This window comes from Vombatus ursinus, unplaced genomic scaffold (genome assembly GCF_900497805.2).
Source record: "Vombatus ursinus unplaced genomic scaffold, bare-nosed wombat genome assembly UNPS02014811.1, whole genome shotgun sequence".
Classification (NCBI taxonomy): domain Eukaryota; kingdom Metazoa; phylum Chordata; class Mammalia; order Diprotodontia; family Vombatidae; genus Vombatus; species Vombatus ursinus.
Window position 1 is genome coordinate 14,455,092 of NW_020954589.1, and position 15,695 is coordinate 14,470,786.

The 15,695-nt window shown below is 36.8% G+C and overlaps 1 protein-coding gene across 5 annotated transcripts in view; it reads left to right on the forward strand.

The window, feature by feature from the left end:
* CMTR1 (cap methyltransferase 1) overlaps window positions 1-15,695 on the forward strand; it is a 152,814-nt gene that overhangs the window by 48,951 nt on the left and 88,168 nt on the right. For all 5 annotated transcript variants that reach the window (XM_027876243.1, XM_027876245.1, XM_027876244.1 and 2 more), the window contains exons 6-7: window positions 5,299-5,406; window positions 8,492-8,696. In XM_027876243.1, the coding sequence (XP_027732044.1) occupies window positions 5,299-5,406; window positions 8,492-8,696 (313 nt within the window). The remainder of the gene's footprint in view (window positions 1-5,298; window positions 5,407-8,491; window positions 8,697-15,695) is intronic.

The following is a 15,695-nucleotide window of genomic DNA, read 5'->3' on the forward strand; positions in this document are numbered from 1 at the left end:
AAAATTAATTTTTTTAGTTATCAAATTTTATCTTTTTTATTGATAACTTTTATTTTAAAGTCACATTTGTTTCTGGATGTGTCTGTCCCTCTGCCCCACCCAATGAGCCATCCCTGAAGGTATTCTTGACTTCTCTAGTCCCCCACCTCTGCAGTGAAGGGAGGAAGGTATATTTCCCTGAAGCCAAACTTAGCCATTATCTTGAATAGATCATTAAAGAGATAAAGAGATGGTTATGATGGAAACATCATAGTTTAAAAGAGTGCTGGATTGTGAATCAGAGGACTGAGGTGCAGATCCCAACTCTACTCCTAAAATGACTCTAACTTTGGGCGAGTCTCTGAGAGGGTCTGTAAAATGAAAGGGGTGGGGGGAAGCAGTGCTACATAGCCTCTGTAATTTCTTTTCTTTTCTTTAATTTTTTCTTTTTTTTTGGGCTAGGCAATGGGGTTAAGTGACTTGCCCAGGGTCACACAGATAGTAAGTGTTATATGTCTGAGGTCAGATTTGAACTCAGGTCCTCCTGACTCCAGGGCCAGTGCTCTATCCACTGCGCCACCTAGCTGCCCCCTTGCGATTTCTGATCATGTAGAAAAGGAAGCATGCTTTTCTAGGGAATAGGTCATGCCACAGTAGCCTATTTCCTTTTGTTTTGGACAGAGTTACTAAACAAATAGATCTGGAGAATACTGTAGATAGTTTAACCTAGATTCTAGCAGTGTTCTTGTTCTTGGGGAAAAGTTGGAGAAATGTAGGCTAGATGGTAATAATAGTTAGATGGATTCAGAACTAATTGGTCAGACCCACGAGTGGCTAATATGAGCTTGGCAGGAAGTCTCCAGTGGAATATCTTAGGGATTTGTGTGTGGCGTTGTGCTTGTTGATGATTTGGATGAAGGCAGAGATGTCATAATTAGCTTTCCAAACAACACAAAGCTAAAAGGTATGAGAGAATCAAGTTCCAAAAAGATCTCTAGCTAGAACATTGGATTGAACCTAATAAGATGAAATTTAAGTATGGTAAATATAGAGTCTTTCAGGTTTAAAAAAAATCAACTTTACAAGTGCAAATTGATTAAGGCATAGTTATAAAGCAGTTTGTCTGGAAAAAGACCTAGGAGTTTTTAGTGATTGAAGGCTTAGTATGAGTCAGCAGAGGGATATGACAGCCAAAAAAGGCTCACGTCGTCTTGGAGTGCAAGACTACATGAAGAGGATAGCTTCCAGGAATGAGAAGGTGGTAGTTTCACTGTACTCTTCCCTGCAAGGCATGTCTGGAGTGTTGTGTTCTCTTCTGGGTACCACAATTTAGGGTGTTGATAAAATGGAGTATCCAGAGAACAGCAGCCAGGATGGTGAAGGGTCTTCATTCCATACTACATGAGGATTGATTGAAGAAACTGGGGATGTTTACCCTGGAAAAGAGAATACTTGGGGATGAGAGATGAGTGCTTGGAGTGGGGGACATGATGTTTGGAAGAGGGATTAGATTTGTTTTGCTTGGTCCTGGAAGGCAGAACTAGGAGCAACGGATGGTAGTTAAAAATCAGTCAGTTTAGGTTTGATGTCAGAAAAAAATTTCTTACAATTAGAGCTTTCTTAAAGTGGAATGAGCTCCCTCAGGAGTTGGATTCTTCCTCATTGAAGGTTTTAAAGCACAAGTCAGATGATCACTTGTCAGGTATGTTGTAGTAAGGATTCATTTTTAAGTATAGGTTGAATTAAATGTATGCTGAAAAACCTTCCAGTTGCAGAACTCTTATTCCTGTGACTATTTCCAAGCACATCTTTTCTCCTGCTGCATTGTGAGCACCTTGAGATCAGGGTTTGTGTCCTCTGTCTTGATATCTTTAGTGCCTAAAAGAGTATCTATGTGTCTAGGTTATTAATAAATTTTTTTTACACTTTGAAAAAATAAATTTCTTATTAAATCTTTTTTCCACATCAGTCACTTCCCAATAGAACTCTCCATTGTAACAAATAAAATGAAGCAACGCATTGGCCGTATATATCTGACAACATATGCTCTAATTTGTTTATTTTTAATACATTTTTATTGATTTTTTTAGCACAGTAATTTTCCATAATATTCATTCCCTTCTCCTTTCCAGAGAGTAATCTCATATGACAAATAATATTTTTGTATAAAAAGAAGAAAATGAGCATAACTGATCAATACATTGAAGAATTACGAATATGTATGCACTATAAAACACTTGTGGACTTACCACCCCTACAAAGCAGTGGACGGATGTCTTTTTATATCTCTTCTTTTTGAGCCATGTATACTCTTTGTTATTTTGCAGCATTAGTTTGTGTAAGTCTTTCCATATTTTTCTGTATTCATCACATTTGATGTTTCTTGTAGCATTCATTACATTCATGAACCCTAATTTGTTTAGCCATTCCCCATTCAGTGGACATCTGCTTTGTTTCCAATTCTTTGCTATCACAGAAAATGTTGCTATAAATATTTTGGTGTATATAAAGACTTTCTTATCATTGGCCTCCTTGGAGTCTTAGTTTAGTAATAGAATCTTTGGGTCAAGCATATGGATATTTTGTCACTTAATTTGCATATTTCCTAATTCTTTTTCATAATGTTTGTATTGATTCACAGCTCCACAAACAATTCACTTATGGGACTCTTTTCCCACAATCCTTCCTCTATTGATTATTCCTATCTTTTGTCATCTTTGCTAATTTGCAGGGTATGAGGTAAAACCACATAGTTGTTTTGATTTGATTTGCATTTCTTTTATTATTAATGATTTAGAGCCTTCTTTCATCTGATTGTCAGTAGTGTGCAATTCTTCTTTTGAGAACTGTCCATATCCTTTGAACATTCTTTTGGTCTTATAAATAAATATGGATGTTTGTGCATATACATATACTCATGTGTCTGTTAATTGATTCTATATCTTGGATATTAAGTCTTTATCAGAAAAATTTGATACAAAAAAGTTTTTCCCATTCAACTACTTTCCTTTTTATCCTAGGTGTACTCATTTTGTTTGTCCAGAAAGCTTTTCAGTTTCACATAATCAAAGTTAACTTTTTTATCTTTTGTAATTGTTTCGGTCACCTGTTTAATTAATACATCTCCAACCCATAACTGTGAGAGTTATGTGATGTTTCTCTTTAATTTTTTTGTAATGTGCTCTTTAATATTAACAACATCCATTTAGAATGTATTGTGGAATATGGTGTATGGTGTTGTTGTAAGCCTAATTTCTACTAAAAAGCTTATCAATTTTCCCAAAAGTTTTTCATTGAATAGGATGTTCTTTCCTTAGTAATTTATGTTTTTCCAGCTTGTCAAACATTAGTTTATTGAGTTCCATTGTTTCTGATTCTCCATTGTGTAGTGTTCCATCATTTTACCTATCTTTTTTAATACCACATGGTTTTGATGAGTGTTACTTTGTAATATAGTTTGAGCTAGTCTCCCTCTGTCCGTTCCTCTTTTCTTTATTTCCCATACTATTCTAGATTTTTTTTATTTTTCCAAATGACTTTTGTTATTTTTTTATCAGCTTCTGCTAAGTTGCCCTTTGAAAATTTGATTGACATAGCATTAAAACAGTAAATTAACTTGGGTGGTATTGTTATTTTTATGATACTGGCATGGTCCAGCTTTGAGCACTGAATATTTTCCCAGTTTAAGATGTTTTTTATTTCTTTAAGGACCACTTTGTAATTGAATATGTGAATATTTTGTGTGGTTTGTTAGATTGATCTCCAGGTATTTTATGAATTTTGTAATTTTTTAGAATAGGATTTCCTTTTCTATTATTGCCTCTTGTGTTTTGTTATTAGGGCTTATATTGTAGCCTGCAAAACCTTTGTTAAAGCTTTTGTCTCAATGAGTATCTCTGCTGGTTCTCTTATGATTTTCTAAGTAAACCATAGTGTCATCAACAAATAGGCATAGTTTTGTCAACTCTTTACCTACCTTTATTCCTTTAATTTACATCTCTTTTCTTATTCTTATTGCTAGCATTTCCAGAACTGTGTCAAATAATCATAGAGAAGATGAACATCCTTGCTTTAGTTCATATTTATTGGGAAAGGTTCTAGTGTACCCCCATTGCATATGATACTTGCTTTTGATTTTAGGTAGATACTTTTTATGATGTTTAAAAAAAGATACCTCTGTGCTTATGCTTTAAAAAAGGATTCTTAACATAAATGAGTATTGTACTTTCTCAAAGGCTTTTTCCACATCTTTTGAGAAAATCATGTGGTTTTGGATGTTTTTGGTTTTAGTATAACTAATTATGTTGATTATTTTCCCAATATTAAACCATTCATGCATTTCTGGTATATTCAGTGTGGTCATGATGAATGATTTCATGGATGAATCACTATAGTCTGTTTGACAGGATTTTATTTAAAACCTTTGAATCGATATTCATTAATGACTAATGATTCATTAATAATTGAAATACATTAATTAATAAAAAACATTCCTATGTTTTTTTCCTTCCTTGGTTTAGTTATTTTTCTTATTTTACATTTGTCTTATTAAGGGAATCTAGTAGCTTTCTTTCTCAATTTTTGAGAATAGTTTTTATATTGTTGCCACTAATTTTTCTTTCAAAGTTTAATAGAATTCTCCTTTGAATCTATCAGCACTCAATAAATTTTTGTTAAATGCAATTGGCTCAAATCTCTTCCTTCAGGTAGAGATATATATAGTATTATTTTAATCTAATGGGTGACACAAGTAAGGTCCAGGGAGGTTTAATCCACCCAGGATGACACATCCATAAATCACAGAAGACAGAATAGATCTTCTGCCTTCTAGTGTAGTGTTCTTGGCAAAAAGTGTACTATGTAGATAATAGCTCTTTAATGAGTTGCTTCTGGTGTACTGTTTCATCATTGTTCAGGAATAAGTATATTTCTTGAAAAACCAAAATTTTTACTAATTCTAAACTTGGACTGAGTATGCTTATTGTCTTGCTTTAGTGTCTGCAATGTTTAGTACCATCTCAGATTTCTAATGAATAGTAGTATCCACCTACAAAACAGTTTACTACCTTTTTAATTTAGCGTGAAGAGAGAAGAAAAATTAAAGTTTTATTTAAGAAAAGAAAAAAAAGGGAAAGAAATTTTAAAAAATTAAACTCAAGAAAAGCCTACATTTAGTATGACTTTTGAGAAGTAGTAACTCTTGGAAGTGGGCTGTTCCATTTGAATCATTCTAGCATTTTAACTCCATTTCCTGTCTTGTTTAATCAGTAATCAATCAGTAGTTCTTCTAGTGATAAATAGAGCTGTATATCTTTGCAGGAAGAAAAAGAGAAAGTGAGAGCGCAGAAGGAAGAGGTTCTAAACCAGATGAATGATGTACTAGAAAATGAGCTTCAATGCATCATTTGCTCGGAACACTTCATTGAGGTAATAACAAGGGACAGGGACTCTTCACGCTCCAACCCCATCATCTGGGCTATACACATTGCTTTTGTATGTTTGTTTTTATTTGTGAATCTAACATGCCAAATAAAACGAGCATTTATGTATACAAGGTAGAATAAAAGAATGAAATTGTATGTAAAAATTGCAAACCTCTAACACATACATTTTGTTTTTCATTCTAAGTATATAATAAATTTGATGTGTGACTTTCAAAGCTATCCTGATTTCATTTTTTTGTTTTCTTTTGTTTTTTTGGCTAGGCAATGGGGTTAAGTACCTTGCCCAGGTCACACAGCTAGTGAGTGTTACGTATCTGAGGCCGAATTTGAACTCAGAACCTCCTGACTCCAAGGCTGGAGCTTATCTACCTTGCCAACTAGCTGCCCCTCCAATTTCATTTTTTTGGGGGCAATCCTTCTACTATTCTACCTCTTCCTCTCACCTCTATCCCCTTCACATTTAAAAGAAAAGAAAAACCCTTGTAACAAATATGCATAAACAAGCAAAAGAAAGTCCCATGATGGCCAACTCCAGAAATACATGACTCATTCTGCCCCTTGAGTCCATTAGAAAGTGAGTAATATGCTTCATCACCTGCCCTGTGGAATCGTGGTTGGTTATTACATTTATCAGACTTCTTAAGTCTTTCAAAGTTCTTTGTCTTTACAATGTTATTATTGTATAAGTTGTTTTCTTATGTGTGCTCACTTCACCCTGTATCAGGTCATACAAATCTTCCCTAGTTTCTCTGAACACCCTCCTTTTATTTTTTCTTACGGTGCAATATTATTTCTTTACCTTCATATACCATAAATTTGTTCAACCATTCCTCAATTGATGGCCACTCTCTTAATTTTCACTTCTTTGCTATAACCAAAAAAAAAAAAAAAAGAGCTGCTGTATATGCGTGTGGATTCTTTTCCTCTTTCTTTTCCATTTTTGGCATATGCCTCTCTAATGTAGCCTAAGATTGCATTACATTTTTGGCTTTCACATCACACTGTTGACTCACTGAGTTTGTAGCCCACTAAAACCACCAAACAGCAAATCCTCTTGAGAACAATCATTGTCTACCCATCCCTCCTCCATTTTGCACTGATGAAATTTTTTTTTTAACCTAAGAATAAAACTTTACATTTATTTCTATTGAATTCATCTCATTTATATTCAGTCCAATATTTTAGCCTCTTGATTATCTTTTTGCATCCTATTGTTAGTCATTCCCTTTAGTTTTTTGTCATTTGAAAATGTGATGAGCATGCCACCTATGCCTTTAGTCAAGTCATTGATAAAAGTATGTTAAATGGCATAATACCAAAGCATAGATTGCTAGTACCCTGCTGAAGACCCCGTGTCATGTTGACTTTGCACCCATGACAGAGTTACTCAGTTTTTTGATTCATCTAGTTGTACTATTTCATAGTTCATCTTTTCCACATAAAAAGTATGAGATGCTTTATCAAAAGCTTTGCTAAGCTCTAGGTAAAGTATACATAGAGCATTCCCCTCATCTATTAGTTTGATAATCCTGTCAAAAAAGAACGTGAAGTTAGTTTGGCATGATTTGCCCTTTATGAAGCCATGTTGGGTCTTTGTAATCAATCACACTTTCCCGTTTCAGATGTTTGCCAACTATCTCTTTAATTCTAGAATCTTTCCAGTAATCAATATCAAACTCACTGGCCTTAGAGAATCATTCTTGGCATTTTGTTGTTGTAATTTAGTCATTTCAGTTATATCTGACTCTTTGTGATCCCATTTGAGGTTTTCTTGGCAAAGATACTGGAATAGTTTGCCATTTCCTTCTCCAGCTCATTTGACAAATGAGGAAACTGAGGCAAACAGGGGGTAAGTGACTTGCACAGGGTTATATAGCTAGTGAGTGTCTGGGACTGGATTTGAACTCAGGAAGATGAGTCTTCCTGATTCCAGGCCCAGCACTCTGTCCACTGTACTTCCTACCGGCTCTCTTGGCTTTTCACTCTCCCTCAAATTCTGTTTCCAAATACCTCCCAAGTTCTATCTGTCTATCCTATCTCCAGATTATCTCTTAAATCTTTTTTCCTCCCATTCCGACTCTCTGTCCCTAATCACCTCTCATTCACACTCTTGCAGTAGTTTCCCTCACTGATCATTTTGCTTCTATCTAGTGTCTCCCCCCGCATCCATCTTCCTCATAGTTCCCAGATTAATATTCTTAAAATACAAATCTGCCTTCTCAAAAATAATGTTCTTCCGCTCAGAAATCATAAGTGTCTCCCTGTTGCCTCTAGGATAAAGTACCAAGTTGCTATTTAATGGCTTCTACCTAATTTAAAAATTTTTCCCTTTATTGTTGTTATAAACTTGAAAAACATCAAATGTGAATTTTTCCCTATACAAAGGAAAAAGGAGATTATATATGAATCCATGAATCTATGTTACATACATCTTAGTTGTTTGTAAGTATATAATAAATGCTAAATGGAAGTTCCAAAACTGTCTTGCTTATCCCTGGCTCCCTCTGAATTTCCTTTTTACTTTTTTTTTTTCTTTTTTTGAACTTGCTTTTTTCTATGCATTTAAAAAAATGTTTCATTAACACCCTTTTTCTTTCTTTTCTTCTTTTTTTGTTTTGGTGTCACTATCACTTTTCCCATCTCTACACTCTCTTAAATCTCTCTCTTTTCCCAAAATAAAAGCCCTGGCTTGAAGCAATTAATTAATTAGGTTAATAATTAACCAAAATAAAGCCACACATTGGCAATTTCAGAAAATGTATATCATTCTGCACCTCTAGTCTCTTGCTCTAATTGTGAATCTGTGGACCTTAATCATAGTAAGTCTCTGACCAGCCACAGGGGAAAAAAGAAGAAAATGATTCAAGATGGTGTTTGAACACAGTCCTGGGAGTGATTCTTAGGTTACTACAAAGTCCTGGCTGAACTAATTGGGCAGTAACCACTTAATAGATCATTGTGGATCACGTTCTGATTTACTTTATTTACTCATCATATTGTTTCTTTTGCTATTGCAAAAACATCCCAGAGTGAGATCCCTGATACATTCCTCCTCCTGCTCTTTTTAGGCAGTCACCTTGAACTGTGCCCATAGTTTTTGCTCCTACTGCATCAATGAGTGGATGAAGCGAAAAGTGGAATGTCCCATCTGTCGACAAGATATTGAATCTAAAACTCGCTCTCTAGTGCTGGACAACTGTATCAGCAAGATGGTTGAGAAATTGAGTTCTGAAATGAAAGAGCGACGAGAAATTCTCATTAATGAAAGAAGAGGTAAGGAGGGGAGGGGAGACTTCTGAAAGCATGAGGTGTGAGGAGCCTGATACCTCACCACAGCACATTTGAGATTTAAATAACATGGCAGACATGGGAAAATGGCTCATTTTATTCATTCAGCAAACTTATTAAAGTGCTTATCTGTGTAGACATACCATAAATATCTAAGACGCAGTCCCTACTTTTTTTTTTTGCGAGGCAATTGGGGTTAAGTGACTTGCTCAAGGTCACACAGCTAGTACGTGTCAAGTGTTTGGTCTGAGGTCAGATTTGAACTCAGGTCCTCCTGACTATAGGGCCGGTGCTCTATCCACTGCACCACCTAGCTGCCCCCAGTCCCTACTTTTAAGCTGCATATCATCTGACTTTTTTCCACAAGATTTGGAGGCTCTAGTCTTCTGTTGTTGACTGGTTTCCAAGTTAGACTTAGGATTGAATTTCTCTTAAGTACATGTGCACACACAAACACAGGCACACACACATACCACTTACTGTCCTGTTTGTAGTCAATGATATGTATCACTGTGAAGTTTATACATTATATATAAATATATGAATTTTTATATTAATGACAAATTACATACATTTATATTTGGGATTCCCACTCAGATGCAAATGATAGTCTGGGCATTAATGCAATTTTCATCTACTTTTGTTTATCAATGTATATTTACATATATATGCATGTGTGTATATATGTAGAGAAAAAACTGATTAGTAAAGCATTTAAAGTTATAATTAATATATAATTTGATTCTCATGCCATTCTATGAGGTACTAGGGTACCTAATGTTCCCATTTTGCCAATGAGGAAACTAAGGCCCAGTCTGTTACCAGTTGTCAAAAGAGCTCCCTTCCCTTTTGGGTTGTGTATTCTGAAGGGAGGGAGTAGGGAACAGGGATGCCCTTAAGCAACATATTAAAATAGAAGAAGCCTGCCTTTGATATCTTTCTATTTCCTGATGTTTCCTTCACCCCTTTTCCTTCTGGCTGCCCAAAGTCCCCTATAGTGATGTCCCACACAGGCTTTTCCCCTACTCCCAGCAATGTACCTTGCTCCAAAATTATTTCTTCTTTCTTCCTATTTACCCTCCCTGGGCTACATGCCTCTCTCCCCAATAAAAATACATCATAGGGCCATGGAATGATTTCAGCTAGATATTAAGAGGATAGCAAATCTGATTAAACTAACTCACAGTATCTGATATCCCACCAGCTCTCCCAGAGGCATTTTTATTTTTTAAATGATGCTTATTCCCTGGGATTTAATTAATGGTATTTCAAGAAGTTGGAGGTGGGATTGGAATGTATCATGTGATGTGATAGAAAAGCTGAAAGATCTGTCCCTCTCCTTGGCCTATAGATATTAACAAACAGCAAGTATTTGTTAAATTCATGCTGTATCTTTGTTTATACGAACACACACACACACACACACACACGTAATTTTTGCACCATCCCAAATAGGTGGGGGAATCAGGAAAAGTCTCACTTAGGAGCTGGTACTTGAACTGAGCTTTACAGGAAGCTAATCATTCTTGAGGAAGCAGAGGTGAGGACATGCACTCAATGTTATGGGAGCAGAGGGTGGGAGTGGGGAACCACAATGTGTGCAAAATCTTAGAGGCAGGAAATAGAATGAGGAGCAGAAGAAAGCCAGTTAGGCTGGACCATAGAGTGAAGGTTGAAAGAATAGATTGGAACCAAGTTGTAAAAGGCTTTAAATGCCAGTTGAAAGAATTTATGTGTAATCTTAGAGGTAATAGGTTACTACTGCAAGGGTATAACTTGGTCAGGACTGTGGTGTAAGAATATTGGTCTGGCAGTTGTGTGGAGGATAGAGTGGAAAGGAGAGAGACTCTTGGGCAGGGAAACCAATGAGGCAGGTATTGCAGTAGTCCAGACAAGGGAAGATAAGATCCCAAACTGGAGTAGAAGCTTTGTGAGTGGAGAAAAGGAGGATGGAGGTAGAATAAACCAGCCTTGGCTGCTGATTGGATATATGGGGTGAAGGAAACTGAGGGATCTAGGACGATCCCAGTGTCTTTCAAGGGGACTCAGAGCACCTTCTTGTCCTCCTCAGTACCCCTTTTGCCTCCTACTATCTGACTTTGCTTATTCTTCCTATATGTTGACATAGTTCCCAGCCCAGAACTGGAAAGTACACTGCTTTTTTTATCTTTTGATGATGGGACTATGGATTTAGTTCAATTCAGCAAACATTTACAAAGCACCTACTGCTTCCTGGGCAAGTACCTTAACCTCTCTGTATCTCACTTTCCTTATTTGAAAAATAGGGAAGTTGGACTTGATGACCCCTAAAGTCTCTGCTAGCTCTCAATCTATGATCTGTGATTTAATCTATGTCTTATTTATTTTTGTAATTCTGTCAGCTCCTGGTACACTGCATGAAAAACGTGGGGATTGATTAAGTAGACGAGTAGCTTTAGTGTGGGTCTCCAATTCCACAGGCTGTTGCTCGGCGTAAGATATTGTTGGCCTTCGTGGAATCCAGTCCTGAGAAAGCCATCTGTGTTCTCAACCCCACCTGAATAATCACTCTGTCTTTTGGGATTGGGAAAGGATCAGAGGTATTAAGCCATCAATATTATTGACCTCTTCTTCAAGCCGCTTAGTAAATTATGTTGATAGATTAGACCTGGAAGGTCGCAGAGTCCAATTCTTTCATTTTACATATGAGGAAGGTGAGGCCCAGAGAATTGCCCAAAGTTGTAGAAGTGTTAAATTGCAGAGCTGGAATTCAAAGCCAGGTCCTCTTATTACAAATTAATTGCTTTTTCCACTGTACCACTCTACTTCTGATAGCTTCTTCTCATTGCTATCTGTATAGCAAATAGACTATGTCCTCTGGAATCATAGTTATTCATTTCATTAGTCAGAGTTCCTAAGTCTCTCAGAGTTGTTTGTCTTTATAAAATTGCTATGCTTGTATAAATTGTTCTCCTGGTTCTGCTCATTTCACTCTGCATCAGTTCATTGAAGTCTTCCCAGGTTTCTCCAAAACCACCCTTCTAATCATCCCCCAAAAGTTATTAAACTGTGTTTATTCTTTGATCCAGGGATGCCACTACTAGTTCTATGCTCTAGAATTTTCTGTTCAAAAGTTCTTCATAACTTGGTTTCTTCTCCTCCCCAACCCTGTTCCCCATGTACATCCAATGACACTGGCCTCCTTGAAGTTCCTCTTACAAGGTATTCCATCTCTTTATTACTGTTCATTTTCACTGGCTGCTCCCCATACCTGGAATTCTCTTCCTCCTGATCTGCGCCTACTGGCTTCTCAGGTCCCAGGTAAAATCCAACCTACAAGAAGCTTTTCCTGGTCCCTCTAATGCTAGTGCCTTCTCTCCATTGATTATCTCCAATTTATCCTGTATCTATCATATTTGTATATGGTTGTTTGCATGTTGCCTTATTAAACTGTGAGCTTCTTGAGATTAGGCACTGGTTTTTGTTTTTTGGGTTTTTTTTGCCTTTCTTTGTATCCCCAGGGCTTATGCACTTAGGCACTTAATAAATGCTTATTGACTGACCTTATCTTTTGATCATTTATCAATTGGAGAATAGTTCTTGTCCTTAAAATTTTGAATCGGTTCTCTACATAGCTTACAAATGAGACCTTTGTCACAGAAACTTGCTACAAACTTTTTTCCCCATTGAACTGTTACTATTTCTCTTCTCATTTTAACTACATTGGTTTTGTTTATACAGAAACTTTTTAATTTTATGTAATGAAAATTGTCCAATTTACGTTCTGTGATCCTATTTATTCTTTGTTTGGTCAAGAACTCTTCCTCTATAGATCTCACAAGTAATTTGTTGTAAAATATTTGTAAAACCACTTAGTGCAGTGCCTGGCACATAATAGGAGCTATATAAATTCTTTTTCCCTCCTTCCCTCCCTCCCTCCTAGCTCTTCCAGTTTGTTGTAATGTCCCCTTTTATGTCTAAGTCTTCTACCCATTTGCCTTTATGTCTAAGTCTTGTACACATTTAGAGTTTATTTTAGTGTATAAGATAAGAAGGCTTAAGCTTCTCTTGGTATGTGGTGAGATGCTGGTCTCTACTTAGTTTCTGCAAAATTGTTTTCCTTTTTTTCTAGCAGTTTTTGTCTACTAGTGAGTTCTTAGCCCAATAGCTGAGATCTTGAGCTTTATCAAACACTATGCTACTGTGCTCATTTATTTAATATATTGGGTGCCTAATCTCTTCCACTGATTGACCTTTCTATTTCTTAACCAGTACCAAGTTGTTTTGATGATTCTTATTTTGTAGTATAGTTTGGTACTATTAGGCCTACTACCTTCCCACTTTTTTTTATTATTTCCTTCAACATTCTTGACCTTTGTTCTTCCCAATGAATTTTGTTATTTTTTCTAGCGATCTAAAATAATCCTTTGCGCATTTGATATGGCACTGAGTAAGTAAATTAATCTAGCTAGTATTGTCATTTCCTTATATTGGCTTGGCCTACCTATGAACACTTAATTTTTCTCAGGTTATTTATATCTGTCTTTATTTATATAAAGACTATTTTGTAGTGGTATGTCCAGTTTTAAAAGCATGTTATTCCCATAATGTAATTAAAAGGGGCCATACATGGAAAATAGTAAAAAGCAGGACTTGAAACTGAAAAGGACAGTTGCACTAAGTTACTTGAGGAATAATACATTTAACAAGAGAAAGACGTGTAGGAGACTGGTCAAGATTCTGAAGGGTATTTGTAGGAATTCTTAAGATCTATCATGCTGATTTCACCAGCTCTGTTGCATTGAGTTTCATTTCAAAACTTAAGGCTTTCCTAAGTGACAACAGGTATCATTTGTACTACTCCTGAACTTACTGCTGTTGCCTACAGTTGTTTTCTGATTCCCAAAGAGGATGAGAAAGGAGACAGAAAATCACAAAGGGAGAAGAATCTTGCTGAAATAACTGAACAAGATTTGAAAAACAAGGGAATAATGGTGGAAAGAAAGTATTCTTGAGAGATTACCTAGAATGGAATTAACTAGTTTGTTAGCAGTGAAATAGACAAGGGGAACCATGGTGGGGAGCACCATCCCTCTGAGAAGAAAGTAATGTGTCAGACACTTAGCACTTTTGCACAGGACCCTGAGAAAGAGGTGCTGGAGAAGTGCTTAGGTCATAGAGTAAAAGGATTTAGAGTTGAAAAGTACCTTAAAGATCATCTAGTTGAGACCTCCTCATTTTACAGATGAAACATTGAAGCCTAAAGAAGTTAGGAATGACATAATCAGCTTTTGTTATATCATACTAGGATGTTCACAGTTGTGACCTTTGTTAGTCAAGACATGTCTTCGTAAAACATGTAAAAGAGGCATGGGACCCTATCCCAAAGGTTGTGCTTGCAGATCACAGAGAAGTTATTTAAAAGGCCTTCCAGTAGTGGGAAAAAAATTTAGAAGGAAGTTGCTGATAATACTCTTTTTCTTGTGAGTTAAGAGTTCTGCATCAGGTCCCAGTGATGGATATCTTCCTATTGAGCCAAATAATCTGGCTCTCTTGGGACCTGCTGGGGGCTGGTGAGAATTACTTTGATCTACGCTGCTGCATTCCTCACTACCTGCCTAGCATTTGGATATCCTTATACTGTCAATCTTTGTATCTTGGGGCAAAACATATAGAAGCTAATGGTTGGAAAGGATTGGTGAGATCATAGTGTCCCTCCTGAGAGACCACAGACCACACAAAAGGAGGGAGGATCTGATTATTGTGGGATGATATGTGCAGTCGTCACAGTAATCCAATAAACCACTGCCTTCAGGGAAAACCTCAGAGCCAAATTACTAGAATGTTGTTTGCCAGGGCAAAGCATGGCAGTTCAAGGGAAAATACCAACAGCTACTTTCCCCTCCAGGTGCTTTCCACCATCTGGCTGTTGGCTAAGCAGTGTACATTTGTGTCTGTGGATATGCCAGAGAAACAGGATAGTATCCCTAGCCACAGCTGGTAAGAATATTCTCTTCAGCTAGCTGCCTCCTATTCCTAAGCACTTTTGACTCTAGGGACTTTGAGGAGTATTCTGACTCTGATGATCAGTAGCAAGCAGCTGCCTAGTAAACCCATCCTGATTGGGCTGGCCAGAACCTGCCTGAGATAACTGCCATAGTAGCTCATGCATCTGGACATTTGGAGTCAGCCACTCTGTCTCAGAGCCAAGTAGTATGAGTGCTAAGCAAGTTATGCTTCTGAAACCCATGTACAACATTTCTGACATGTGGGAGGGTGGAGATGTCTTTGATTAGTCCATTGTAACCAACATCTTGCTAATTTTCTTCATGATTATGTGTATATTATATATTTCACATGATTGGATCATTGGTCTCAACATGGAGTATCCAAAATTTTTTTCCTTCTGACATCCTGCTCCCTTTCTCAGTAAACTAATGGCTCCTAAATATAAACTCTTCTGTTTGGCATTTAAAGCCCCCATAACTGGGCCTAACTGAACTTTCCAGCCTTAATTTATACATTACTCCTCTTCATGTATGCTATGGTCCAGCCAAATTGGCCATCTTACTCTTCCTCATATATGACATTCCATCTTCCTTCATGTCTTTGCTGTGGTTGTCCCCTGTACCTCGTGGAGTACATTTCTTTCTTTACTTCTGCCTTTTATAATCCATAATTTCTTTTTTTTCTTTTTTTTAATTAAGTTTTAGTTTTCAACATTCACTTCCACAAGATTTTGAGTTCCAAATTTTCTCCCCATCTCATCCCTCCCCCAACTCCAAGATGGCATACATTCTGAATACTCTTTATCCTAATCTGCCCTCCCTTCTATCTCCCTTCTATCCCCCCTTCTCTTATCCCCTTCCCCTTCAGTTTTCCTGTAGGGCAGGATAACCTGTATTTCTTATTTCCCAGTTGCATGTAAAAACAATTTTTTTTTAACTTTTGTTTTTAAAACTTAGGGTTCCAAATTTTCTCCCTTCCTCCCTCCCCACCCACCCT